We start from the raw sequence: 27,564 nt of genomic DNA on the forward strand, positions 1-27,564 counted from the left end.
CAGTTCGTAATAAGAGTCAACACATGCTGACCTCTGTGCACCAGATACTGTACTAAGTTCTGTATTAACTCTTAATTGTCACCTCAGCACTATAAGGAAAGCATTATTGCTATTCTTATGTTATCAATGAGAAAACTGAGGCCAGGCAGATGCAGTGATTGCACAAGGTCACAAAGCTGGTCTGTACACCTTTATTCCACACCTAGCTTTTATCATCACTCTGTGGCTCAATAGTTTTCTTGTCATACCAGAATAGTACTATTAAAAGAGAGGTGTGCTAAAAATGTCTTATGTTTGCTACAAAGCACAAATAAAGAGAAATAAATCCGTAAGAGGTGAAAATCTCTTCTATATGGCAACAAGATGCCCAGGTTAACACAGGCCCCACCATATCTGATTATCTTACACTCCGCAAGTTTCGCTGCCCTACAGTTAATGACCAGCCTTGATTGTAGATTAGAATCACCTGGGGAACTTTTAAACCTTCTAAGGCCCCAAACTATTAAAATCAGGACCTCTTGGGGAAGGATCCAATCATGAGGGTTTTGAAAGCTTCCCAAGTGTCCATAATATGTGGCGAAGTTTGAGAACCACAGCTGTAGGCTGTACACCAATGCCTCTCAAATGGGGACTTTCTGCCCTCCAGAAAACACTTGTCAATGTCTGAAGACACTTTTGTTTAATACAACTAGAAAAAGATAATGCTACTTGCACCTAGTGAGTAGAGGCTAGAGATGCTGCTAAACATCCTATAATACAAAGGACAGCCTCCACAATAAAGAACTATCTGGTCCAAAATGTCACTGTCTCCGAAGTTGAGAAACCTTGATGTACACAGTACTCCTGTTTAGTTCAATGAATCTAACTTGTACATAATGTACTCACAGGAACTGTGCAATCGGCAATCGGCTGGATTTCACAAACACTCTGCTAGCCATGCATTCCAAGAAGTTTTTAAAAATCTGGTATAGGTGGCCCAAAATATTGTCTTGCAAGTCTTCCTAAGGATAATGTATTCAATCTTGGTCATGTCTGAACCAGCTTTTTATAAAAGATTTGAGATGAAAATGTGTCTAGGGCTGCGTGCAATACACCTTCCACCATGATTTCCTCTGAACTCTTTTAGAATAAGGAATGTGATTATGATGAAGCCTAACGTTAGCATGTTATGTCTCCTCTGCATTCAACTCCACAGGCCGAAGCTTGCTTACAGAAAATACCTTCAGTTCTCTCCCTGAGGGCATCTTTTTGTTGGGAGTGCACACAGCCCTCATGGAGATGCTGGCCAGGGAGTTAATGTCCCAGAAGCAACCCCTAACGCAAAGATGGTTGGAGAGTTGGTAAATCCACTTTACCGGCTTTCTCACTCACTTTCAGTTGGGACATGCTGAGCTCTAGAGGGACTGAGCAACTAACAGTAGGGCCGTTATTGGTTCATTCCCTTCACTGTCTCATGTGTGCACTTTACTACCAGTGTTTCCTAGAATTACATCCCAAATAACTTCTTGCACTTAGATCCTCATTTCAGATTCTGTCTCTTGGGGTACACAAAGATGGAACAAATCCCAAAATAGATGAAATTATCAGATATGCATAGCACACTCAAAAATGAAGTAGAGAAAAACGAACTTGGAGACATCTGAGTCAATACTGGTACAAAAAATTCTTCAAAAAACTATTATTAATATGCTCAGACAGACAAGCAAAGATAATGTGTCTACAAAACAACAAGAGGATGCTACATAAAAAAGGAACAATGAAAGAACAAGAAAATGGTTTGGGAACTTAGATATATGATAGATGGAATGAAAAATCAATACAAGAGTTGTAGATAAAAATCTAATAATTCTCCAGAATGAACAAAAATGAAGGAAAATTGGAGAAACGATGAGATAGCAACAAAAAGCAGTTTATTAGTGGGTCAATATGGAGAGCCCAACATTCAGTTAATAGGATTTCTACATGCAGATAGTGTAAGAGTCTTCAGTTCAGAGGTCCCAACTTTTTTGGTAAACGGTCCGTAATGTCTTAGTGATTTTTTCATGACACGCTTGAGGCCCAAAGAAATACCTAATGAGTCTATTTATTAAGTACTTAGGCCCAAACAACAGTAAGTATTTATGTACCAAAAACTTGACACCTACTGGGCATTATGCAACTTTTCAAACCTTGAAATTATACTATAATAGATATTACCACTCTCATTTCCTATTCCATGCTAATTTTCATGACTTTTTGAAAAATCACAGTACTGCAGAAAACTCAGTTAAAATATATCACATCATTGAAGGAATGTAGCAATCTTATGTTGAAACTCAACTTATGGTTATCTGGTGTCCAAAAGATCTTGCTACATCTTCCTTGAAATTGTAAAACAGTCCCTGGCATCCTGGCAAGTTCATTGGGGCACCCTATGTACCCAGGGGAACCTCCACACATAGTGTAAGAGTCATGGCTTTAGCTTATTAGTGTCTATCACATGCTTAGCAAATTGATTAATAAGAGCCCCATGCCAACTTTACACAACTTAGACAATTAGTGATTTAAAAAAAGGTTATTAAAAGAGAATGAAAATGCCATACAACTCCTCATCAGCAACTCTGGAAAGTGCTGAAGGAAAGCAACAGCTAATTTAGGATATTATACTCAAATTATCCATCCAGTGAGAGATTAAAGACATTTTCAGATACTTACCCACCAAAATCTTTCTCAGGAAGTCACTGAAAAATGTGCTCCAGCGAAACTAGGGAATTCAGAGAAAAAGTAACAATGGATCCAGGAAAATAGACACAGGAGAAAGCCAAGGACAGCTCAAGGAGGATGGTCATGCATCAGACCTAGATGGGACCAGTCCAGAGTAGCAGGGCTCCAGGAAAAAAAATTATCCAGAATTTTAATTTTTTTTGTTAAAAAAATTGTGGATTGTTGGATATGCATGAACATTAAAAAAGTAAAATTACTGCTGGAAACTTAATAAATCTATTGTTGTATTCAAAAGAAAAAAAATTGGGATAAGTACAAAAAAACTAAGCAAACAGAAAAATAAGAAGTGGTTAATAACTGCAAGAAATTTAATCCTAGATATTACTTGGCTAAAAAATGGAATGATATTGTCATGGTCATAATTTTGTAAACATAGACTGATTTAGTTAATAATGCCTAGAATTGATATATCAAGAAAAAGCAGTATAAGCATATTACTTAGAATATTAAAATATATTCTAATATGAATATAGGTTAAAATATTAGAATATATGTTTTAATATTTGAATATACATTTTAATATTCTAAGTTTTGTATTCTGGAATATATATAGTCTAATATTCTTGGCAGAAGAGGGTGTGGAGCAAGGTATGCAAAGAAATGCTATAATCATATGTTATTTTGATTTAGAAAAATTCTAAAAATGAAGTAGAGAACAGAGGAAAATATAGGAATATTACAAGCAAGCAAGAAAAAATCATTAACCTTGATTTTCATTGCAGATGAAAGAATGTTTCAGATGAAAGTATTTGAAATGCAAGGCCTAAAAGAGCCAAATAATTGCCTATATTTTAAGTTTCACTTACATTACATTACATAGCTAATGTAACTCTACTATGTAAGTCACTCACCTCTTCTGTGAAACATTCCATTCAATTTCAGATATCCATAATGACTTATCTGGTCATTCTGTAAGTTCTGTGGCAACATTCATTCCTTTATAATTTATTATTGTTTTATAAAATCTATTTGTAACTTATATAATGTAATGTATTACTCTACACCTGTCTGTCCTCCAGACTGTTATATTTTAGAAGGAAAGGAGTTTAATTTCATTCCTGTAATGGAAAGAAAATTTTGCTTCAATCTATCAACAAGATCTCACCTTACAAATATTGTCAAAATTCACAATTGTCACAATATTGTATGACTATTATGCACCGTATATAATCAATTCAATCTGTCCAATTTTTTCATATTTTATCATCTCTGATTTTGAGAATGTCCTTGAAAATTGCTGACGTCTTAAAATCCCTGGAGACTTGGATGGAGCTAGAGTTCTTCCAGAGAGTATTCACAGCTGCTCCTATCATTTGTTCAGGGGCCTCCCCACCTGAGACCACTTTACATTAAATGCACTATCCGAACATTGTTTAAAAAATTTACAATGACATTGTAAAATCAAAATCTCAGGGAAGATGTTTGTCTTTCCTTCTACCGGGACCAAATTTGAGACCTACAAGTTTCTGTGTTGCAAGTTGCCTGTCTGAGTGATGAGCCTATTTCTCACATTTCCCCGCATTGGAGAGAGAACCCTTTGGTGTCCCAATTTTAATCAGCTATCTTATTAGATTCCCCACTGAAGACAGTTTTTTCTTTCTTAAAGGTACATAAACAATGATCTGTCTTCCACTGGATGGCCTCTGGGATTTCATGAAGCACAGAACTAAATAGAGAACAAAAAACTAAAGTTGGTTTAATAACAATAATGTTATTACACTTATGTAAATTTATAGAAAGAAGTTTTATAAATTAACAGTCTTAATAAAAGAAACATTTTGGTTTTTTTTGGTTAATAATATTTCCACATTTCCATAATTATTGGAAGACTGAAGTAATCGAAAATGCAAACTTACAAAGAAGTTTGAATTTTGCTGTGTAGGTTAAATCCTTATGTGTTGGCTTTCCCTTTACAAAACAGTTTCCTGTATGTTTCTGCACAACCAGCATTTTAATACAGATTTCATATTTGCCCACCAAAATCCACAGCAGCCTACACTGTGGTCTGGTTGATGGAAAACATCTGATACTGCTTAAAAATCATCAACAAAAAACACCCGTGTGGAATCATAACTCTCACCCCACAAAGCAAACAACCTCGCCTTGGTCATTCGTTACACTGTTCCATTCCCTATATGGCAAATCCCAAATTGTTCCTTGCACCCCAAAACGACTTTATATAACATACGATTAAAGCCTATAATTTATATGATTGAACTCTATTGGAAAATAATACTTAGCTAAGCATGAGATGTGACATATTATATAACTTAGGACTTACTAAATTCTGGGCAACGAGTTAACTGTTTTACGTACATAATCCCCTTACTCCTCAGAATAAGCCTATGAAGAGGAAAGTTACTTTACTGATTAAGAAATTGAGAGTTGTAGTTAAGTAATTTGCACACAGTTAGAAATAATGGAATAGGAATTTAAGCCCAGGCAGAGTAAATTTAACACCCGTCCTCTAAACCACTGCACTAACCTGCTTTGAGAAGAGAAAAATAAATAAATAAATAAATAAATAAATAAATAAATAAATAAATAAATAAAAACTGTGACAGGAAGAAACAATGGCAGTTTGAACAGCAATGCAAATAAACAGGATATATCAAATGCAGTGATACTCACCAACCAGTCAGTTTAGATATATCTTTCCACACTCACCAACATGCAAAGAACGATGCTTCAAACCACAGGTAGAAGTAGTCGTTTTTAAAAACATATCGAGCTAAAAAGTATGGGTCGTCATTTTAATTTCCATCATAATCACTATTAATCATAAGCTTTTTCATCTTGTCTATCCCTATTTGAGAGTGGTGCTCCCTTGCACAAGTCTGTTTGGGCACCGATTTTGTGGTGGGTATTACATATTTTTGTCTTAAGTCTTAACTCTGCAGGCCAGAGCTAAAGGCAAGCATCATTAAAGGTCAAGGCCAGTGAAGTGGGTAATGAGGTTTGGTATATAAAACACTTGATATAAATGCAGGGGAACTTGTGGCTTTTAGAAAACATTAACAGCTTTGAAGTGCATCATTTGAAATGGAACGCCTAGTAGGCCAGTAGCTACCACAGAATAATTTTCCTTCACCAGACCACTGGTAGGTTCAGCTAGAAGCTTTTCACAAATATGGAGCCATGCAGAGTGAGTTATTTTTAATACACACTCCATGTGGTGACTGCTAAAATGCACCACTGAACATGAAGAGCGTTACCCAACCACAGCAGAAATAAGGAATTGAAGGGCTGTTCTGATGAGCTTCAAGGAAGGAAAATGGTCTGAATTCTCACATTGCTACCTACGCTTAAAAAAGAAGCAATTAAAATATCTAAGCAGACAGTTTTCATCTCCTCAGGTAGAAAGTGTTCTTACATATTCAGACTGGCGGGTCCCTGAGCCATAGGGGTTCAAAAGAAAGGTGGTTATAAATACTGTATAACATTAAAAAGGATAATTACATTACCTATACCTTTTGTAATCATGTCTGGCTCCTCTTTCGTCAACCATCTTTCAAAATTGGCTTACATTAAATGTTTCCTAGGTCTATAAAGTCACTCTTTACTCCTCTACAGAGCAAGGTATAGCTTTCATTATACCACGTCTAATGTTTACCACCATAGTCCAGTAGTACGAGTGGTGGATGATGGGAGTCATAAAACGAGCAACTAATCTTCCAATTCTTTCTCTCCCTTCCCTCCTCCTCTTCTTTCTCCCTTCCCCTTTCCTTTCCTTCCTTCTCTCCTTCCCTTTCTCCCTCCCTTTATTCCTTCCTCTTTCCTTCCACCCATCCATTCATCCATCCTTTAGCATTTTTTCCTTTCTAACACATTTTAACAGCCTAATATGTGCCAAGCACTGTGCTAAAGGCTAACATGTATCGCTCATCACCGGCTCAAGTACTTCATAGTCAGCCTCAAATGCCCTACCTCCTCAATTACTTGAAGCTCCCTAAAACCAGAAGCCACGCCTTATACCTCTTTAACTTCCTTTTGTCCACCTCACAGTGTCTTCAGTTTGTGTAGTATACAGCAGGATGGGCCTGATGAGGTGTTAGATCACCCGATTTCCAGCTTCTGTTTGGAAAGGCTTAGTAAAATGGAAGTGCCAGAGAGTAGGAAGTCACGTAGTGACTAGTCACCTAGTAGGTGACTTCCTATTCTCTGGCACTTCCATTTCACTAGGGCCTTACCAACCTCATGTTAATCTAGAGGGAAATCTGCCTTAAATGCAAAACTGAGCATGACATTTCCCTGCTTAAAACACTTTACCCTCAATCTGAAATCCAATTCTGTAATAAGCCCTCCAAGGCATGGTCCTCAATTCCTTACTTTTTTTTCCCCCACTCTTCCCCCTCAGCAAAGTCTGAAGGTCACATTCTGCCCCATTAGCCACACTGAGCTACAGATGAGGCCCAAGCTCTTTCTTGGGCTGCCTGAAGACATTTGCCTTCTATACTGCCCTGTCCAAGAACAGACCAGATACCCTTCCCACGGGCTACCACAGCATCTCCTAATACCCGTAATGTAGCCATTTTTCCTCCCTCTTATAGGTATCTGCATGGTGCTTATCTGCATCTGTCAGTAGAATGTTGCTTCTCGAGGGCAATATCCTAGTAGTGTAGAGTTCATAGTACATAGAAGACACTCAATAAATTACTTGATAAAAGAGCAAATATGTAAATCAATGAGAAACTCTCTTGCAATGAGAGAGGAAGTGATTGTTTATAAAGGTGCGGTTCATCATCTAATGACTACCCTGGACATTTCTTACCATTACAACTTCAGCAAACTAGATTTAGTAGGCAGAAGAATGCCCACCCCCCCCTCCAAAGACACCCACATCCTAGTCTTCTCCAGATCCTGTGAATATGTTAACTTATGTGGCAAAGGGGAATTAGGGTTGAAGATAGAATTAAGGTTGCTAATGAGATAACATTAAAATAGAGAAGAATTAAGGTTGCTAATGAGATAACATTAAAATAGAGAATTATCCGGTGTGTTTGTTAGTGACCAAAGTAATCACAAGAGTCCTTAAAAATGAAAGGGAAGCAGAAAAGAGGCTGGAGTGATTTGATATGAGAAGGATTTAGGGTGCTATTGCAGGCTTTAGAAATGGAATGGGACCAATAGCCAAGGCATGTGGGTGGTCTCTAAGATCTTCTGGAAAAGATTTTTAAAAAGGGGGGGTTCTCCCTTAGACATCCAGAAAGGAATAAAGATTTGCTAATGACGTTAGTTCAGTGAGACCTGTGTCAGCCTTCTGACTTTAAAAACTGTAATAAATGTGTGTTGTTTCCATTTACTAGGGTTTCTAATAATTTGTTATAGCAGCAATAGAAAACCAGTACACCAGATAAGAAAACAGAAGACCAATGATGACAAATCATTCCAACCTTTGGAGCTTCCCTTTCCTGATCAACAAATTGGGGATAAGTATCCCTTATCTATTTATCTCCTAGGCCCATTTATGAGGATTAAAAGCTATAAGACCTGGCTTGAACCTAAGACTCCGCACTTATTCATGGTGTGTTTTTGGCAAGTGACTTAAACTCTCTGCCTCAGTTTTCTTGTGTGTAAAAGAGGGATACTAATAGCATTGGGATCCAGGGAGCTGATCCGTGTAAAGTGCTTAAAACAGCATGTGGTACAGTGTTTTGCATGTGTTCGCTATTATTACATTCGAAAAAGAGTTTGCAAAAGGTTAGGCACTACAAAGTGATGAGGCAGAATTAGCATTCTTACAGGACACCAGTTCTCAAGAAGGTGGGGGGTCCACACCTCCCTCCCAGTGGCAGTTCAGAAACTTACAAAGGCTTTTTAGCGATGAAGTACAGAAGGGGTGTCACACTGCTGGCATTTATTGAAGGAAGCTAGGGAAGCTGGACATCCTGGAACACCTGGGGCAGTCCTTCACAGTGAAAGGCTTGTCTAGCTCCTAAGTGATACCACACAGCCCTACTCATCTTCATGTGCAGCTGTGCATTGGTAGTGATTTAACATAAAGGTGCGAGCATCTAACTCTTTCATTATGACCTCTGGTGTAGTTGTGTCCATGCATTTATCTATTGAAATATAGTTTTTGTTTTAACAATTTATTTTATTTCTCCTTTATATTACTAGTAGGGCATTCTATGGATGTTTAAACTTAAATTAGAGTTAGGCTATGTTATTTGTGAAATTCACTTTACAATAATAAGAGGGGTGTTAAAATTTTGTTATTAGTGATGTGCACCGGGTCTGAGTTTATAGGATTTAAGACAGAATAAGGTTTAGAGATGGCTTAACCCAGCTCCTTATGCTTCCCAGTAAAGAAAACTAAGTCCTAAAAAGATGAAATTTCTTGTAAAAGTGAAACTAGTAGAAGATAAAAACCTAGGTTTCAAGACGCGAATCTCAGGGTATTGGGTATTCTTCAAGAATCTGTACATCCTAAATAAAGTAAGATTCCTTAAAATTCTAATTTTCTTCCAATCCTGATATTTTACTCCAGAAAATCACTGCCCCTCCCTTGCTCCCATCTTCCTCCTTGATCACTCCCACTTCCACCGTTGGAGAAAGTGACTGTGACAGTGACGTTCCAGACCATCTCAGGCAAACATTCCAGGGGAGCATTGCTGAAGGGGAAGCTCTAATGGACAGGGGTAATGTCAACAACTGTCCTTGACTTTCTTCTTTGAGTTTCCACTTTTTCCAGTCCAGTTCCATAGGAGACCTTTGGGATCAAGGGATTATTCAGTCCACCCCCACCTCCATACTCCAACATGAGTCTTCCAGAAGATTCTGAACTTCTTGATCTCAACAAAGTTATGGATAAATTAATTTCCTTGCAGCTTCAGTTACAAAAAGTTGACCTATTTCAAAATACTGTTTTACTATCAATCTAAGAGCAAAAAACTCCTCTGTCCCTCCTGACCTGGAGCTGCCAAGGACATTTGTGCAGGTGCACTGTGCCCAGCTCCAGAGGGTGCCACTGACACTATGGTCTATGTGAATGCTGTTGCTGGAATTACAGGTACAATACCTGCATGGCTGGATGTGCAGCCCCTGCCCATACCCCTTAAAATGAGAAATGAGCTTGTGGTGTGAAGATTTCTGATCTTAACTTTAATGAATATTGGCTAAACACTGGCTTAACTGGCAGAGTTTATTCACGTTTGGATTACATTTAGTCTCCTTGCTGGCCATGTGTTTAACCATGGTAGGGCTGGGTCATGTTACAGCAGCTTCGTTTTGACAGTAGACACTTGGTGCATTAGGTTTTTAAGATTCACTTCTCCTTCCCGTCTCTCCCTTTTGAGTGGCCCACACAATTGCTGTTTCCTGCTGATTTGTCCCCAGCACTTCAGGAGTGGGGCGGAAGAATGCTTTGAACCCAATAACTCCAACCGGTTCAAGTACACAGTTCCAAGTGGAAGCTCAGAGCATCAGTATTGCCTAGAGGTTAAAAGTATAAGCTTTTATGTCAGATAGATTTGGAATGCTCCTGGCTATGTTACATTATTTATATTTATATTTTTTATTTTTTATTTTTTTGAGATGGAGTCTTGCTCTGTTGCCCAGGTTGGAGTGCAATGGCATGATCTCAGTTCACTGCAACCCCCGCCTTTTGGATCCAAGAGATTCTCCTGCCTCAGCCTCCCCAGTAGCTGGGATTAAAGGTATGGGGCACCATGCCCAGCTAATTTTTGTATTTTTAGTAGAGACAGGATTTCACTATTTTGGCCAGGCTGGTCTTGAACTCATGACCTTGTGATCTGCCCACCTCAGCTTCCCAAAGTGCTGGGATTACGGGCATGAGCTACTGCGCTGGCCACTATGTTACTTTATGCAAAAAACTTAATGTCTGTAAGCTTTAATTTCCTCATCAGTAAAATAAACAATAACAATAGTACTGGCCTCAGTTACTATAAGTGTAACAGGTAAAGCCTGGCACATATTAAGTGCTCAAGAAATGTTAGCTATTGATATGATTCTCTTTCTCCAGTTCTGTTTAACTCCTGTGGTCCCACAGGAATGGTCTCCCAGCATTACACCATAGTACAAAAAAAAAAGTGTTATAAAAATGAGAAATATAAACTCCAGTAAAGGAAAAAGATAGGACTGTCCTTGAGAAGGGACAGTTTTATGTTCATTTCATTTGAACTGTAAAACTACTTGCAGCAGATATTTGATACACACCTTTCATTCTCAATGTGTTCTTCCATACAGCAGTCCTGTAAAGTAAGCAGGTCCAGCAGGTTTCCTTATTCCCATCTCATGGATGAATACGCTGAGACTTAGGGAGGTTATGTTAATTCTGTGGCGGAATCTATGCCTAGAATGCAGGCATTGAAACTTTTCCAGGGTTTCACTTTACAGGGTGTTCCACTCGTAGAGGTAGTAGCTCTCCACCAGGGGGCGCATGTCATGCAGTGGGGTGCGTGTGGGCGGTGGTTGGAGTACTAAACTAATCTCCATTTACTCCCCCAATAAACAAACAAAAAGGAATCTAGCCGGAAAAAAGGGTGTACTTGCTATACAAATGTACCTTCAAAACATTTCCCTTTGCCCTGTCATGTAACCAGATTACATCTTCAAAACCTCTCCTATGTAGAAACTCTGGAATCCACACTGCATGTTAGAATATGAAGAAGTAGGTATGTCTTTTTAAAAAGCCCTTGAAGTGGTCCTAATAAGCCCCTTCAACTGGGAATCCCAGTATTAGGCTAAGCTACAAAAGAGAGGATTGTGATATTTGACTTGATGGTATTTGATGACTACCATTGCATTGAGAACGAACACTTTGGCTCAGAATAAGAGACACTGTTCTGAGGAGGGCCTCCGCTTCCCTTAACAGCAGCTGATTTTGAAAAACTTGGGCTGAGGATAAGGCTGCTACACTGAGCCAAAAATGTTCATATCTAGGAGACCCACAGTGTTTCTCCAGAGGTCCTGCCTATGACAAATGACAAAGTGTTCTAAGAATGTCATGTTAGAGGTTTTTACCAAACTCACTTTTCAGTTTCTGTTTCAAGAAACTGAAAGTCACATAATTGCTTGATTTTTTTTCTTTCTCTAAGTTTATTTTCAATTGCAGAGAAATTTCTTCCTCTTTTTGGGTGAGAGATATTTTTTACCTCTTTGCCAAGTAATTATTCGTTAAATTGAAAGCAAGCAGAGGAAGAAAAGTAGGGACATAATAAAGGATAGTACCTAAAATAAAATGACCCGCCTTCCGCCCCACCCCCAACCCCTACCCCGGTATTTACAGTAAGTATTGCAAACTGAGCAGGTGCCCAACAGTTTATATTCCAAATAACACTTGCCCCAGATCCCACCTGACCCTTGTCACACAAACCAACACACACTGGAGTCAAGAAAACTTTTTTTTCCTGTTATGTTAATCATCAAGCCAAAGCAAATAGCTTTCCACTGTCTGGGTCCAGGGTGGTAATTGACTATGAAGACATCGCAAATCCTCTAGACAAACAAGGTTGGTGGGGGAGAACTTCTCTGTATTGTGGGCCAGGAGGTGGGCCATGACATACCAGGGAGTTGCATCAGCTGTCACACACTAGTGATGCTGGCACCCTTGCTTTAAACTTTCTCAGTTTCACACACCAGTGCCACGACTAAGTAAGCAGGAAATTGACTTACGTCTTTAGGGCTTAAATCAATCACCATATTACATGGTCTCAGATGAAATAGTCTATTTCAATAGCTATAGGTTCATTTATTCATTTACTCAGTATGTATGACATGGAGCAACTAAGCTCCAAGAGAGATCCACCGCTAAATAAAAGACTCCAGATACCGCAATCTATAGGTAGGCTAGGCTGAGTAAATAGATAAAATAATTACACGTTATTAGTGCTGACAGAGGTATGTACACAGCACTAAAGAGAAGAGAAACAAGTGAGAAATGCAGCTGTAGCCAAACAGGAGAATTCAGTTTACTACCAATATGCCCTTCTCCCCGACATAACTCAACATAGCCATGAACAGTGCAAAACTGTAAATAGGTGGTTCCTATTCTATTCACATTCAATAATGAGGGGACTGGGGACATCAGATCTCGAGAGACAGAGAGTAGTTTCTAGGCTCCTCACACGCAGGGGGAACTGTTTACAAATGCAAAGTTGTTTCCACACCACTCAGAAAGGGCTCCAGAAAACGCAGCCAGAAAAACCACTTCACCAGCTCTCCACCCAGAGGAACCTGGAATCCAGACTGACCGGCCAGATGCCCGGCAGGGAAAGTGAATTTTCCCCAAAACTGCAACGAATTTCCCGGCCCCTGACACAACTCTCCAGGCATAACCCTAGTCCCCCATTTGCAGGGGGAACGTCCAGAAGGATAGTCGGAGTTTTAGCATTCACAATATTGCCACCTCTCTCTCACCCCTTTATGAGTCAATCCTCTTCTGCTGGGTTGCCCAGGCTTTAGAGTGGGAAATTTTGCCAAAGCGGAAAACTATGAGTTGCAATTACGCAGTAGCCCTGCTTGGCAACGTTGGATGTAGGAATATTCTAAGTTCACCCTTCATTCTCGATTCCATATCCCAATCCCTACACTCTACTAGGATTACTCGCAGACAAAAATGAAACAACGTATACTAAGCAGCAATCCGGCTGGGAAACCCTGCTAGCCTCGCTTTTCCATACACCCCTCCTGGGTTAAAGCCAACCCTGCGGACTGGAGACTAATTGCCCCCAGGGTGGGTAAAAGTTGACAAAACTCTATGCTGCCAATTCCTCCGCCCTCTCCCCCACCCACACACACACATTCGGCCCCCTGGGGTGTGTCGGCACGTGGTCGAGTGTGGTGTGAGTGTGAGCGTGCGGGTGGGAAGCCGAGCAGGTGTGTGCGCGCCCGGCGCTGCCCGCGCGCGGTTAACCCCTTACCTTCCAGCAGCACTTCCTTGCCCGCGCGCTTTAGCGCCTGCACCGCCTCGTCGTGGGTGGCGTCCCGCAGGTCGGCTCCGTTCACGGACAGGATGGCGTCGCCCACGTACAGGGCTTGGGTCTGGTCCGCCGCCAGCCCCTTGAAGATCTTGCTGATGAGGATGGGCATCTTGTTCTCCTTGCCCCCCTTGATGCTGATCCCCAACCCGCCTAGCTCCTGCTTCAGCACCTTCACGCCGCGCTTTTGGTTCGAGATGGACTCGGGCACCTGCTCCGGCAGGTCGGTGAAGGCGGTGCGGACCCCGGCGGGCGAGTCCGGGGGCTGCGCGCCGCCCGCGCCCGTGTGCCCAGCCCCGGCGCCCCTGCAGAACGAGCCATTGGTGGCGGTCCCAATGCCGTTGTACGCCGCAGCGCCCTCCTCGCTGCTCAGAACCAGGGCGTCCTCGCTCAAGTTCACCAGAACTTTGTGCCAGCGATCCCGCACCAAAACTTCCAGCAGCCCGCTCCGCTGCGCCCGGCCGCCTCCCCCGCCTGCCGGCCCAGCCGCCGCCGCCGCCGCCGCCGCCGCCGCTACCGCCATCTTTCCGGCATTCTTAAAATGCCATGTGATTGGAAAAGGGGGGAAAAGTGGGGAAGGGTGGCCGGGGGGAGGACGCGGGGCCCGGGGGAGCGAGGAGAGTGCGCCCCGTGAGGAGGTGGCGGCACGCGGGACTCCGCTCCGGGAGTTCGCAGACGCACTCGGCGGGAGTTGGCAGCCGCAGTCAGGCTGGTTCCCCCTCTCCTGATCCTGGGCGGGGTGGAGCAACCTAAAAGAAGAAGGAGAGACCGAGACAGGGGAGGGGAAAAAAGCCAGCAGCCAGTTGCAAAACCCCAAACCAAGGGGAGCCGCGGAGCAGCTCAGCGCTGGGGAGAGTCCGTGGGAGGAGGCACGCTGGCGGTGAAGGGCGGGGACCCACAACCCAGCGGCCGCTCACCTGTTCCAGCCGCCCCAGCCTTGGCGGTCACACGCCGCTCGCCCGCCCAGACCTCCCCGCCTCCGTCCCCGGAGCGCACGACGCCGAGGGGACAGCTTCCCGAGCGCCTTCCCCGTCCCGCTTCTCTCCAGCCCACCGCAGTCCCCCTTTCGTCCCAGCTCCCCCACTCCGTGGGCGCCCACACCGCACCTTCGCCGGGTGCGTGCGTCCTGCCTCAGTGCCCTCACTCGGTCCTCCTGAGCCCCCTCCCCTTTCACACCCAGCACGTAGAATTGTCCCTGGGTCTTACAACTCCTTTGTAACTAGATCCAGGTCTCCTCCCTCTGCTTCCTCAAACCCAGGCTTCCCTGACTCTGCGGAGTTCTTACCTGTCTCTCCTTTCCACCCGGGTTCCTAGGAGGAAGCTAAACTCAGACCAAGGCCCTGGACTCCCCAGGAGTTAAAAGGGAATACGCTGTCCCAAGATTCTAGAATGAAGACTCAACATAGCCCGAGTGCCTTAAACCTCCTCTCCTTAAATGCAGGAAATATTTTTTATGGAGCCCTGGACAGGTGTCTTTGCTGGCCTGGGGTTTTCAACAGGTCATGCCTGCCTCGGACCCCAGGGACAAATGTTCTTCCAGCTGTAACTCATTCTATGCTTTAAGCTTTTGACCTATCTTTGTTTTCCCAGTGCCACACCAAATGCTGCCTGGGGATCTCTCTTTCTTCCTGAGTTCCCATATAAGAAGCCTCCCATTTAAGAATTCAGTTGGAATGGGTGATATTTCAAAAGTTACTTTGCAAGTTAGTTATTTGGATTTCAAGTTGCATTTTTCCAGGGTAACAATATTATAATGGTTGTTTACCTTCCCAGAGCAATCCAGAAATGCCCACGTAACCCATGTCACACCTGAACAACCCTGAGTTCTTCTATCCTTGAACCTCTCCAGTTTTCCCCTAACTCTAAGCAGGTCTCAGGGTCCGCTCAAGGTATTTCGTGATTCTCCATTATGTACCCTTCCCACTGCGGTCTACCCTGTCTCCAAACACAAGACAAAACAAAACACACAGTTCTGTTAATTCCTGAAGTAACCCCAACCCAGCAAGGTGTTGAAATAAATCTTATTGAACACATTCCCATTGATGTGTATCATCGTTGAAAGTTCTCTAAGTCTTTTAGAATAACTCACACTTAATCAAGGAGGCTTAAAAGCTCAGATGACTCCCTAAAGAGTGGAGTCCCAACCAGGTCAAAGAATGAAATGAAAACATTTGGACGTTTTCTTGAGAAGGTGGAGTCATTGCAGGTGAGAAGGTGCCCTGGATTGATGCTTCTGCTTGTAGCTCTCCCTCTTCCTATATTTTTAACTCACCCATTTTGCAAAAAGCTCTTTACTCTTTCATGCAAAGGTGGCCACAGCAGGGACGGCAGCCTCAGGGGCTCTCCAGCCCTTTGTGACATGCAGAATCAGACAAGGAGCTAACACAGGTGGTATCACCATCCACTCTCAGGACCGAAAAGCAGCTGGGGCTAGCCCCTTGCTTTAGAGACTGACTCATGTGCATCATTCTTCAGTGAAACCAGAGCCTGAGTATCTGCGTTGAAATCCAGATACACTAAGGTTGAGATAGGCAACAGAGTGCCAGTGTGAAGATTTACAAATCAAGACAGATTGACTCCTGGACCAGAAATCCTGCATCAACATCATGCCTGCATCTTGCCTCTGTGGCCAAACAATGTGGGAGGCCCAGGCACAACCACAGATAATATATCGATTTGCCAGAAGAAACTGTAGGCTCTGGGATGGGAATTTCTCAGAATCTCTGTGATAAGCACATTTTTTTTTTTTCTGTGTAAGCAAACCTACATGGGAAGGAGTATGTTGGTTTTTGAAAGTTGCATCGGAATGAGAGGAGATAGTTATTAGGCCTGAGGCATGTATGTTAGCCAGAGATGCCCTTTCCAGTGGAATCATAATTACAGCTGCTATTCTAAGTTCTTTACACATATTAACCTAATCATCCCAGCAATTCTTGAGGATATTTACTATTACCGTCATTCCCATTTCACAGGTGAAGAAGGGGAGGTTCAGGTTTCATAAGCTGCCCCTGTCATGTAATTAGTAAATGGCAGAGTCAGGATTTAAAGCTGCGAGAGTCTAACCGTTGCCCTTACACTCTTGAAAATCTTCAAAGCCTGTTAGCTACAGCCCCTGTGTTCATCTGCACACTGAAGCCAGCCTTTCCACTGGGAGGGAGACACTGAGGAGGAAGGCCCTTCCCCTAGACCATATGGAGAAGGGTGGAACCAGCTGGTGCCTCTGGCCTTTCCTTCTTTCCAAGGTTGGAGAACACCCTGCCCTCCCCCAGTCGACACATTTTTTTCTATAGACATGTTAACAAGTTGAAACTGGTGACTGTTGTGGTCTTGTTATACTTCACTCTGTCTTTAAAAAAAAAAAAAAACTGATGGTGAGGTGCAGTGGGTCATGCCTGTACTTCCAGCACTTTGGGAAGCTGAGGCAGGCAGATCACCTGAGGTCAGGAGTTTGAGACCAGCCTGGCTAAGATAGTGAAACCCCGTCTCTACTAAAAATACAATCGTTACCTGGGTGTGGTGGTGGGCACCTGTAGTTCCAGCTACTTGGGGGACTTAGGCAGGAGAGTTGCTTGAACCCAGGAGGCGGAGGTTGTAGTGAGCAGAGATTGTGCCAGTGCACTCTAGTCTGGGTGACAGAGCGAGACTCTGTCTCAAAAAAACCCACAAAAAACAAAAAGCTTTTTAATTTTAGGTTCAGGGGTATATGTACAGGTGTTTTGTATAGGTAAATTGCATGTCACGGGGTTTGGTGTAATTATTTTGTCACTCATATAATAAGCGTAGTACCTAATAGGTAGTTTTTCAATCCTCACCCTCCTCCCATCCTGTACCCTCAAGTAGGCCTGGGTGTTTGTTGTTTTCCTCTCAGACAACTCCACATATCTGGCCTCTGATTGCTAATGCTGACTCTCAAAGGTATACCTTATTGACCTCATTTTTTAGTTCAGTAAGGCCGGGACAACTGCACTGCGGCCATACTGCGTGTAATTAGGAAAGCATGTACTCTCTTAGGTGTCCCCTTTCAGAGAATGGTCACTGGAATGGTCTGAAGCGACCTCCAGCTTGCTTACTCATAGATGTGGCATTTGAAGCTCAGAGCAGAGCAAAGAAGGATCCAAGGCCACACTATAAGTTTGTGTCAAAGCTGAGTCTGGGAACAGTCCAACTTCAGGATTCTGGAAATTATACCTAAAGTCCCCTTTGTACCCGATTTCTTTCACTGAGCTCTGTCCCCTGTTCTGTATCTTCTTCCAGTCCTAACTTTGACTTCCATTGTCCACCCAGTCCAAATGGAGATCCTTCTGTTGCTCTTTCCCATGAGATATGCATTTTCCTACAGATATTTGGATGGATTTAGCCTTGGAAGAGCAGGTCACACAATCTTCAGCCCCACAGTAGCCACAGATACATAACAGAAGAGTATCACGTGGAGAAAGAACCATGTTCTGTTTATTCTGTAAAATTTCGTTGTGCCCCAACCATGTTCTTGGTGCTGGGATACGGGAGTGGACATACCAGCAAAGACTCTCTCTGTGAAGCTTGCACTGTAGGGTAGGGTGGAAGTGGAGACGGACTATAAACACATCACATACTTTCATGTAGAAGTAAATGCTGGGAAGAAAAAACAGTCATAAAATTGAGAGCTGCTGAGGACCAGCTACTGGAGGTGTTGGCTATTAAGGAAAGCCTTTGTGAAAAGGTGACATTTAGACTGAGACATGAATAATAAGAGGCAAGCCTTGGAAAGACCTAGGAAAGAGGGTCCCAGGGAGAAGGAAAAGCCAGTGCAAAGTACCCGACACAGAACCAAGCTGGTCTGGTTCAAAAGACCCAAAGGAGGTCAATGTGGCTGGGGCAGTCCATGGGAGGAAAAAAGAGGTGAGAGAGGAGATCAGAGAGATAGGTTGGACCAGGCCTCAGCTTAGGGCCTTGGAGGATCATAACACAGACCATCTTCCTTGTCCTCTTTGAGTTTCAACAACCATATGTTTTGGGTTTTGAAGAACAGTCCTGTTTTTAAAACTTACTTTCAATTACCTGCTAAGTAAATTTCTACTGATTAGAATATGTGCTCCAATATTTCAGTTTGGAAAATATGATCACTGTGCTTTTGATAGTGTTTCATGAATAACAGATTAAGCATCTTAAAGGGGGTTTTTCCGATGCATATAGAATGGAGAGTAATACAATGTGAATACTGGAGAAGAGGAAGTGGAGAGCTCTTTGATATCTATGGGTATGTTAGAGACCAGAATGAAAGCGGAGCAGGAGGGGCTCTTGAGATGCAAAACTCCCAAGATGAGGCCTACCTATTTAAACAGGTATCAACCAACACTTTCTGAGCATATACTTTGGTAAATAACTTAGGTAGGTGCTGGAGACAGGTACTCCCAGGGATGCAAAGATGATCAAGACAGGAAGAAGACATGTACACAAAGAGCCCACAGGGAGAATTAGGTAGCTGCAGTGCTGAGACTGAAATGAGTCTGGAAGCAGCCAGCCTCCAGATTCCAAATCCCAGTGCTAGACTAGTGATTCTTATTTTAAAGGTAAAGCACTGAGAATGGGAGATGGCACATGATTAGAAGGCTGAGTGGTTTCTTTCTTCTCTGGTGTGCCCCAGTTGGCTAGCAGATATGTCACCATTTTAAAAGGATTGGGAAACTCCCTCTATTGCATATACCTGCATAGACCTGGGCAAGTCCTTGGTAAACTAGATAGACAATCACCCAGACTCTCAGCCAACCAGTCAGTCAGGTGAGAGTTATTTGACTGCTCACTATGTTTAGAATTTGATTGTGAGGACGTTTTCAGGCTTAGCCTAAGGCAGAGTTGTAAAGTAATTAGTTGTTTATCCTTCATCATCTGTTATTGATTTCTGCTCTTTTTACTTCTCTTCTATAACAATCTACTGTTGAAACAAACTTTATACTAGTATTTTAATATCTATGGTGTAAATTTGTCATTTTTCCTCAGGGATTATACATTTGAAACTGTGGAATGATAGATTCCATTTGGCAGATATGTCAAACATAACAGATCTGTAAAATCCTAATAGCAAGCTATCCCACTACATACTAGAAACTTCAGCAAATGGACCTAAGTAGGTATATCAGATGTGGGAAGTAAAAAGGAATAAGAAATCAAAGTTTCACCCATATGCATCTTTAAAATAATATGAAAAGAAATTTGAAATAACTGTTTCAGGGCCTTGCTAAACTATTAATACTCTTCAGATTGCAAAGGAGATTGGTTATTCAATTACTAGGAGAACATTTGCCATCGGGGTCTATATGTAAGGAGACCTCTTCATCCCTTCTCCACCATATCTACTTCCTTTATGGAATCATTTCTGTGTCCCTCCGTTGATTCATGAGAAATGGCAAATTTCTTTTCTTACTCTGTATCAAAACTTGCTAGTTCACTTTTGTTTATAACTCACCTGACCCACTCCTCTCTGCTCCAGCAGTTTCCTTCCAGACACCCCTGCCCCGCCCCTGGTTACCTCTTTGTACTGGACTCTTAGGCCATCAGTATGACTAGCGCAAATTCTCTTATATCCTAAATGGATATCTCTTCCTTCTATTCTTTAACTATAACTGAAACTTGGAATAGTCCCCAAATACCACATCCTTATCCCACTGCCTTCTCTGGCAAGGGCCTCAAATTCTTCTACTGCTCTGGGAATCTCTTAAAGGTAAACCAAGAGTTTTTCTGCCTAGAAATATTTCCAGATCATGGAATATTTAGGGCCTTTCATTTTTCATCATTGAACAAACTGTAGCACTTTCTTTAAATTATTTTTCATCTTTCCCCCCACTCTTCTAACAACATAGACATTTTGCAGTGACTTAAGCTACTGGCACATGCTTTTCCTTTTCAGTGAATTCTTCACTATTATCAGTCATACATGAGTATCTTTAAGTAAATTCTAATTTACTTAGAGTGGCTTTGTGATTTGGAACTATCTCTTTTCACTTCTTGACTTTGGTTTCTTGACTATAAAATGATAGAATTTGATTTGATGGTTTCATTGAACCCATAATTTTGATTATAATTTGGTAGAAAGGAAAGACATCCAAGAATTAATGACCTAATAATTAGAAATCATATGAGATGATTTCAGTACTTTCAGACTTTAGAATCTAAACTTTAGATGTTCGACTTGTGCTTATGGCAAAAGAATTGAGTTTCATGGAAAAGGTAGGCTTTGAGCTGAGTCTTAAATAAATTACAGACTTTGGAGCATAAGAGAAAACATTCCTAGCAGGGAGATCAACTTGGTCAAAGGCAAGAAGAAAAAGGATGTGCATTTTCTTCACTGAGCAGTGGGTTGACCAGCTTGGATGGGTTTGGGAAAGAAATAAGACAGTGATCTGGTGAAAAGATAGTGTTATTAGTCAGAATACTTGGCTCCAAATGATGGCATTTCAACTGACACTAAATGCCAGTGGGAAAAAGCATTGGTTCACGTAGCCAATCTGCTAGAAGATCAAGGGAAAAACGAGCCTCAAGTACAGCTAGAACGTGATACCAGCACACTGCATTTTCTTAGGTTATACAAGGCTAAACCATGGCCACTGGCAGCTTCCAGGTTCATGGCACTCAGCTTGGCTTCCAGGAAGGAAAGGACCCTTCTCTCCTAAACTCAATTCGAGAAAACTTTCAAGCAAAGAGAGGAGTCAGGTGACTCAGCTTGGGTTACATTTCTATCCTTCTGAACACAGACAGAGAACATGATTGACAGCCAAAGCCTCATGGCTAGAGTGGGGGTGATAAGCAAGTCACCAAAAGAAAGGCATGTGTTCACTAGAATACATCTGGAAGCAGACTGGGCCAGGCTAAATGATAGCTCTTCACTATAGATATGTTGGAAACTTACTATAGAATTTATCTAAAAGCACTGAGAAGCCATTCATTCCTGCTAATCAAAAGAGAGGTATTATCAAAACAGATACTGGTGACAGATTGAGGATTAAGTAGTTGGGCAAGACTGAGATGCTTTAGCATGATTCCTTGCACACAATAGGAATACAAGCCTTTGGCAAACTGAAGCAGGAAAACGACTTAGGGAGATTGTTCAATAGCTTAGGCAGGATGGCTAAAAATCAGTATTTGTGTGGAAATAAAAGAGATGGTTTTAAAAAAAGATTGAACAGCTTGTGATGATTTATTGGATAAAGAACTAGGAAAAGGAGGAGAAGCCAATGAAATAACAATTAGTTTTTATTAAACCTTTACAAGGTGTTAGATTCTGTGTGTACTTAACATATACCATTGATTCCTGACAGAAATTATTTGAGGTAGGTAATATCATCCACATATTACAGATGAGAATGTTGCACTCAACAGGTTCACACTTTCTATAAGCATTTGAGTTGGGGTTCAAACCTAGTCTAACTTAGATCTGTTTTTCTTCAAACTTATGCTCATAACTGTTACAATATACTAGGCACGAACTTAGGTAGTCAGAAAGAGTGTGGAAGGACTTGTCAGGAGGTGATGTTAGTTCATTTTAGATTTGTCAAGTTTGAGGGAATAGTGGAACATGAAACAGGTTGTGGCCTAAAGGCATTATAGTTGAGGGCCTAGATAAGGGCATTTAGGTATCTGTTAAGGTTTGAATGTATGTGTTCCCCCAAAACTCATGTCAGAACATAAGACCCAATATGATAGTATTAACAGGTGGAACCTTTGGGAGTTGATTAAGTCATGAGAGTAGAGGCCTCATAATGCAACTGGCAATATTATGAAAGGGCTAGAAGGAACTAGGTAGCCCCTTTTGCCTTTCTATCTCTTCTGCCATATGAGGACACAACATTTGTCCCTTCTGGAAGATTCAGCAACAAGGTGCCATCTTGGAAGAAGAAACTGGTCCCTCACTAGGTGCCAAACCTGCTACTGCCTTGATCTTGGACTTCCCAGCCTCTGGAGCTGTGAAAAAAAAAAAAATTTCTATTATTTATAAATTACCCAGTCTCAAATATTTTGTTCTAGCAGCACAAACAGATTAAGACAGTATCATTTACTTAGATGTAAAACTTGGAGGCCAAGAGGAAGAACACACATTTAAAGGCAAAAGGCAATTGCTGTATTTCACATCTGAAATGAAAATTCAAGCCCTTTGAGGTATCACTACACACTACTTTTACATACAGTGTCCACTGAACTAAACTCCAAGAAGGCAACAGGATGTCTAAAAGTTCTCATCTGCCTGGTGAAGGGACAAAGAAAACTAAAGCAAGCAAAATGCAGAGCTTGGAGACAGTCTGAGGCAGCTGCCTCCTTTTCCCATCTCCATGAGTGTAAATATTTTTCTCCACAGGAAGGGAATTGTAGTGGAAGTAAAGAGGGGAAAAAATTCTCCCAGGACCATACTAGAATAGAATGGCAAATTTCAGGAATAGCCAGACTGACCAGTATAGAGAAGAGTCAATAAAAATGCTTTCAGAAGTATTATAAAGGAGAAAACAAATTATCAGCGGCTAACTAGAATCTCTGTTTTTCATATGTTTATATTGAATATTATTTATGCAAGGAAGGAACTATGTTTAAAGTTTTATAGCTATTATAGAATTAAAGAACTTCAAGGTAACATCTAGAAGTTGTTCCCAAACTTTGGAGGGAATTAGAACCACATGGGGAGCATGTTAAAAATGTAAGTAACATATCTAAATTCCTTCTACATTTATCAGCAGACATACTTCTGTAATGAAGAGCTTTCTCCAATATACGGCTATTTTTGCTGCCGTTGTTTTTACATTTCACTTCAACATAGATTCTTCCTTAATGTGCCATAATTCACTACTATCATTATTCTGCTTGTTGTTTTGATATCCACAATTTGGCCAGTATGAGCCTCTTCAAGCTGACTCCTATGTTCTTTTGACAGGTCCCCTTTGTCCTTAAGTATTTTTTTGTTTGTTTGTTTTTTGCCTTCTGGCAGGATTAACTTGTATTTTATCTGCCTAGTCCTGGCATCAGCCATTCCTTTAAAGATCCCTGATTCCTTTTAGTAGGAAAGGTCACATAGGAACCAAGATCTGGAGACCAGGTAAACTTCTTGCTACTAAGGAAGACAGATAGCGTTCATACTCATATTGCCAATTCAAACCTAACATCATAAGGTACTTCCTTACCTTTCCTTATTCACATTTGTATCTCCCAATAAGTGAGAAATTTGGTTTTCAAAAATGCCAATAGATTAATTCATTTTTCTGTATTCTACAGTATAAAAGGAAATTGTTTCAGAATTATTGTTTCAACAACAAAACTACCAAACAATTTCAAAATTTCTTTGCAGTTTGTTTTGTTCTTAGTATATATCCCAGTAAAAGTGCACAAAGTACCATATAGATGCTTGATCTAATCTACCATCTAAATACAGGCAAACAGGCAGATCCAGACTATGGGACATTCAAAAAAACAAATGGCTTAGGTTCTTAAAAATGTCAAGTTATGGAAGACAAGAAACATCGTGGAATTGCTCTAAATGAAAGAAAACTAAAGCGACATGAAAACCAAATAAAAGGCAAAATCTTGGATTAAATCATCAAAGAGAAACTATAAGGACTTTTGTGTGTGATGAAATTTAAATATAGACTATATTTGATAATATGATTGCATCAATGTAAATTAAATTTCCTAAGTGTGATAATAGTATTGTGGTTGTGAAATGTCTTTGCTCTTAAAATATATGTGCTGATGTGTTTAGGGGTGACATGATGTCTATAACTGACTTTCAAATGGAGAAAGAAAAGAACTCTCTAGGAAATGTGGTAAACTATAAACTAACTTTTAAATACAGAGACAGAAACAGAGAGAGGATGTAACAGCAAGAGAAAGAGATCCAAATAAGAGAATCTAGTGATAGATAAATGGGTTTATGCTGTATGATTCAACTTTTTGTAGGTTAAAGTTTTTTTTGTTTTTTCAAAATAGAGTTGGGGATAATAATGCAGAAACCTGAGCCCCACCCCAAAACATTCCGATGATTGTGATCTTAGTTAGTGTCTGAAAATGTAAATTTTATCAACAGGATTCTGATGCAGATTAGATAGCATTTTAAGAAAGATTGAGTAGACACATCATGGAAACTCAAGGCCAAAGACTCTTCAAGATCATATATCCTTGGCTAAAGAAACAATTTCTTTTGCCAAGCCAACATTAAAACTTCCTCTACCAAGGAATCAGTGGTTCTAGATCAGTCAAACCCAAGAAGATAGAGGGTGCTTAACAAATATTTAATAAATGGTTGGGCATGGTGTCTCATGTCTGTAATCCCAGTATTTTGGGAGGCCAAGGCAGGATGATTACTTGAGGTCAGAAGTTCAAGACCAGCCTGGGCAAAATAGCAAAACCCTGTCTCTACAAAAAAATAAAATGAATAAACATTAGCTGGATGTGGTGGCACAAACCTGTAGTCCCAGCTACTTGGGAGGCTGAATAGAAAGGATCACTTGAGCCCAAGATGTCCAGGCTGCAGTTAGCCATAATCACACCACTGCACTCCAGTCTGGGTGATGGAGTGAGACCCTGTTTCTTTAAAAAAAAATATTGCTAGATAATTATGAATGCTTAGTATACTAGAAAAAGAGAATGGAACTGATTTAGTGCCCCATGATTGTTACCCAGGTGTTTTCAGATACTTACCCTGTTGTAATCTTTCCAAGAAACCTGTAAGATATAGACTGATAATTTATTTTTATGTATAATAAAACTGAGGTTAAACAACTGTGAAGTCAAACTACCTGGATATAAATTTCAGTTACTTAATTTACTGACTCTGTGATACTAGGAAAAGTCATCTTTTTAAGCTTCCATTTACCTGGCTTTAAAACAGTGTTTCCAAATTATTTTTATCTCATAGGATTATTTTAAAGATTAAATAAAATCGTGCATGTAGGCACTTGACGCAGGACTCACCTAGAGTAAGTGATCAATAAATATTAACTAGTCTTACTAGGTCTGAGAGCATTGAGCTAATAAGTGGTAAACAACCTAGTTAAAGTAAATAGCTTAAGACAAGTGGAAAGATTATTTTCTCTATATTTAGTTACAATAATAGTGTAATGAATATAAATTCACCTTGAATTCTTCAACTATTTCTCTTCTCCCTTTTCTCTTGCCTCCCTCTCTTTCCTAAAACAAACTGAAATTTTTATCCTAAGGCATTGTTAAAATTTCAATGTGTACAGGATGCTGAAGTTTAATAGTAAAGTGCGAAGGTTGGCAAACTATTTTCCATGGACTAGCTACTCAATTTCATAAAGTTTCATTGGAACACAACCACACACATTCATTTACATGTTGTCTATGGCTACCATTCATGCTACAATGGCAGGCAGAGTTGAGTAATCCTGAGAGAGACCATAAAGCCTGCAAAGCTTAAAATATTTCTAACTTGACCATTTACAAAAAAAGAATAACACCTGCACCAATGTCTTAAAATACTTTGAAAGGGACTGGACAGACTTTAAAAGCAGAGAAAACTGGAAATTAGGGTAAGGGGCGCCAGTCTGGCAAATACAGTCAGGTGTCACTTAATGATGGGGATATGTATTAAGAAATGCATTGTTAGGCAATTTGTTGTGCAAATAGCATAGATGGTACTTAAACAAATCTAGATGCTGTAGCGTACCACACACCTAGGCTATGGACTAATTTCTAGACCACAAACTCACATAGCATGTTAGACAATTATAACACAATTATACGGGATCACTGTCATATATGTGGTCCTTCCTTGGCTGAAATGTCATTAGGTGGCTCATAACTGTAATAGGCATTCCAGTCTATGGTGGCTATCATTATTATAAACAAAGGAAACAAAAAAGAGAATCTGAACCAACATTTGAGAGGACCTGCAATGAACCAGTTTGCCATACCTTCTCATGCAAGCCTTACATCAACTCTGTAAGGCAGAAGTCATCCCAGTTTCAAAAATGGAGATTTGGAACACAGAGGTATGAAGAAACCTGCTCAAGGTCACATTAAGTGTGGGCGGAAGGACTGGAATTCAGACTCAAGTTTGACAGAGTCCACATCTTGTCCCCTTTCCACTGGGCTTCAGTTAATTGAAACTCAATTTTACATTCCAGGTTCTCTGAGTGAGGGCCTTTAAAATTATTTTTAAAGGGAAGCCCCCAAGAGGATTAACTTCTCTTCTGAAGAGTGAGTCTGTTAGCCTTACATGGCTATGCTTTAAATTCTGTCCCATAGGCTTCCTGAAAGGTTAAAAAATTGTGGCTGTTCCTCTTGGTCACCAACACCAATGCCCCCGAGTCAGATCAGTGTTAGATTGCAGTAGAAATTTCAGTAAGATTGCAAAACATTTTACTGCCTTTTATTTTCTTTCCAGAAAGTTAACCAACTGAAAAATTTGTTTGGGGATATTGGGGATCCCTCCCTTCCTACCCCTCTCTCTTTTCTTTTTTTCATCATCTTTCTTTATTTTTAAAGGGAGCATTTTGTTTTGTGGTTTCTACAATAAAATCCACTTAGAGTGAACTTAGATTTTGTCACAAAACATCCTTTAAAACCAGTGAGTTCTGAAATTCTTTCAAGGCAAAAATTATTGTGATTCTTCTTTGGCAAATGTGGAAGCTTGTAACCGAAGGAGAATGACGGTAGGTATATGTTATATTTACATATATCACGTATGTGATTATATCAGAATTTATTTATTGATTTATTTATATTTTTTGAGACAATATCTCATTCTGTCACTCAGGCCAGAGTGCAGTGACGTGATCATGGCTCACTGTAGCCTCTACCTCCTGGGCTCAAGCAATTCTCCCCACTCAGCCTCTTGAGTACAGAGGACTACAGCTGCATGCCACCATGCCCAGCTAATTTTTGT

The 27,564-nt window shown here is 40.9% G+C and overlaps 1 protein-coding gene across 3 annotated transcripts in view; it reads right to left on the reverse strand.

Annotated features, from left to right (window-relative positions):
- Positions 1–14,429, reverse strand: part of SNTB1 (syntrophin beta 1) — a 276,718-nt gene extending 262,289 nt beyond the window's left edge. For all 3 annotated transcript variants that reach the window (XM_015454815.4, XM_073999360.1, XM_073999361.1), the window contains exon 1: positions 13,647–14,429. In XM_015454815.4, coding sequence (XP_015310301.3) covers positions 13,647–14,226 — 580 coding nt within the window. In that variant the 5' untranslated portion in view covers positions 14,227–14,429. The remainder of the gene's footprint in view (positions 1–13,646) is intronic.
- Positions 14,430–27,564: the final 13,135 nt, after the last annotated feature.

Source organism: Macaca fascicularis, chromosome 8 (genome assembly GCF_037993035.2).
Source record: "Macaca fascicularis isolate 582-1 chromosome 8, T2T-MFA8v1.1".
In the NCBI taxonomy this organism is placed as follows: Eukaryota; Metazoa; Chordata; class Mammalia; order Primates; family Cercopithecidae; genus Macaca; species Macaca fascicularis.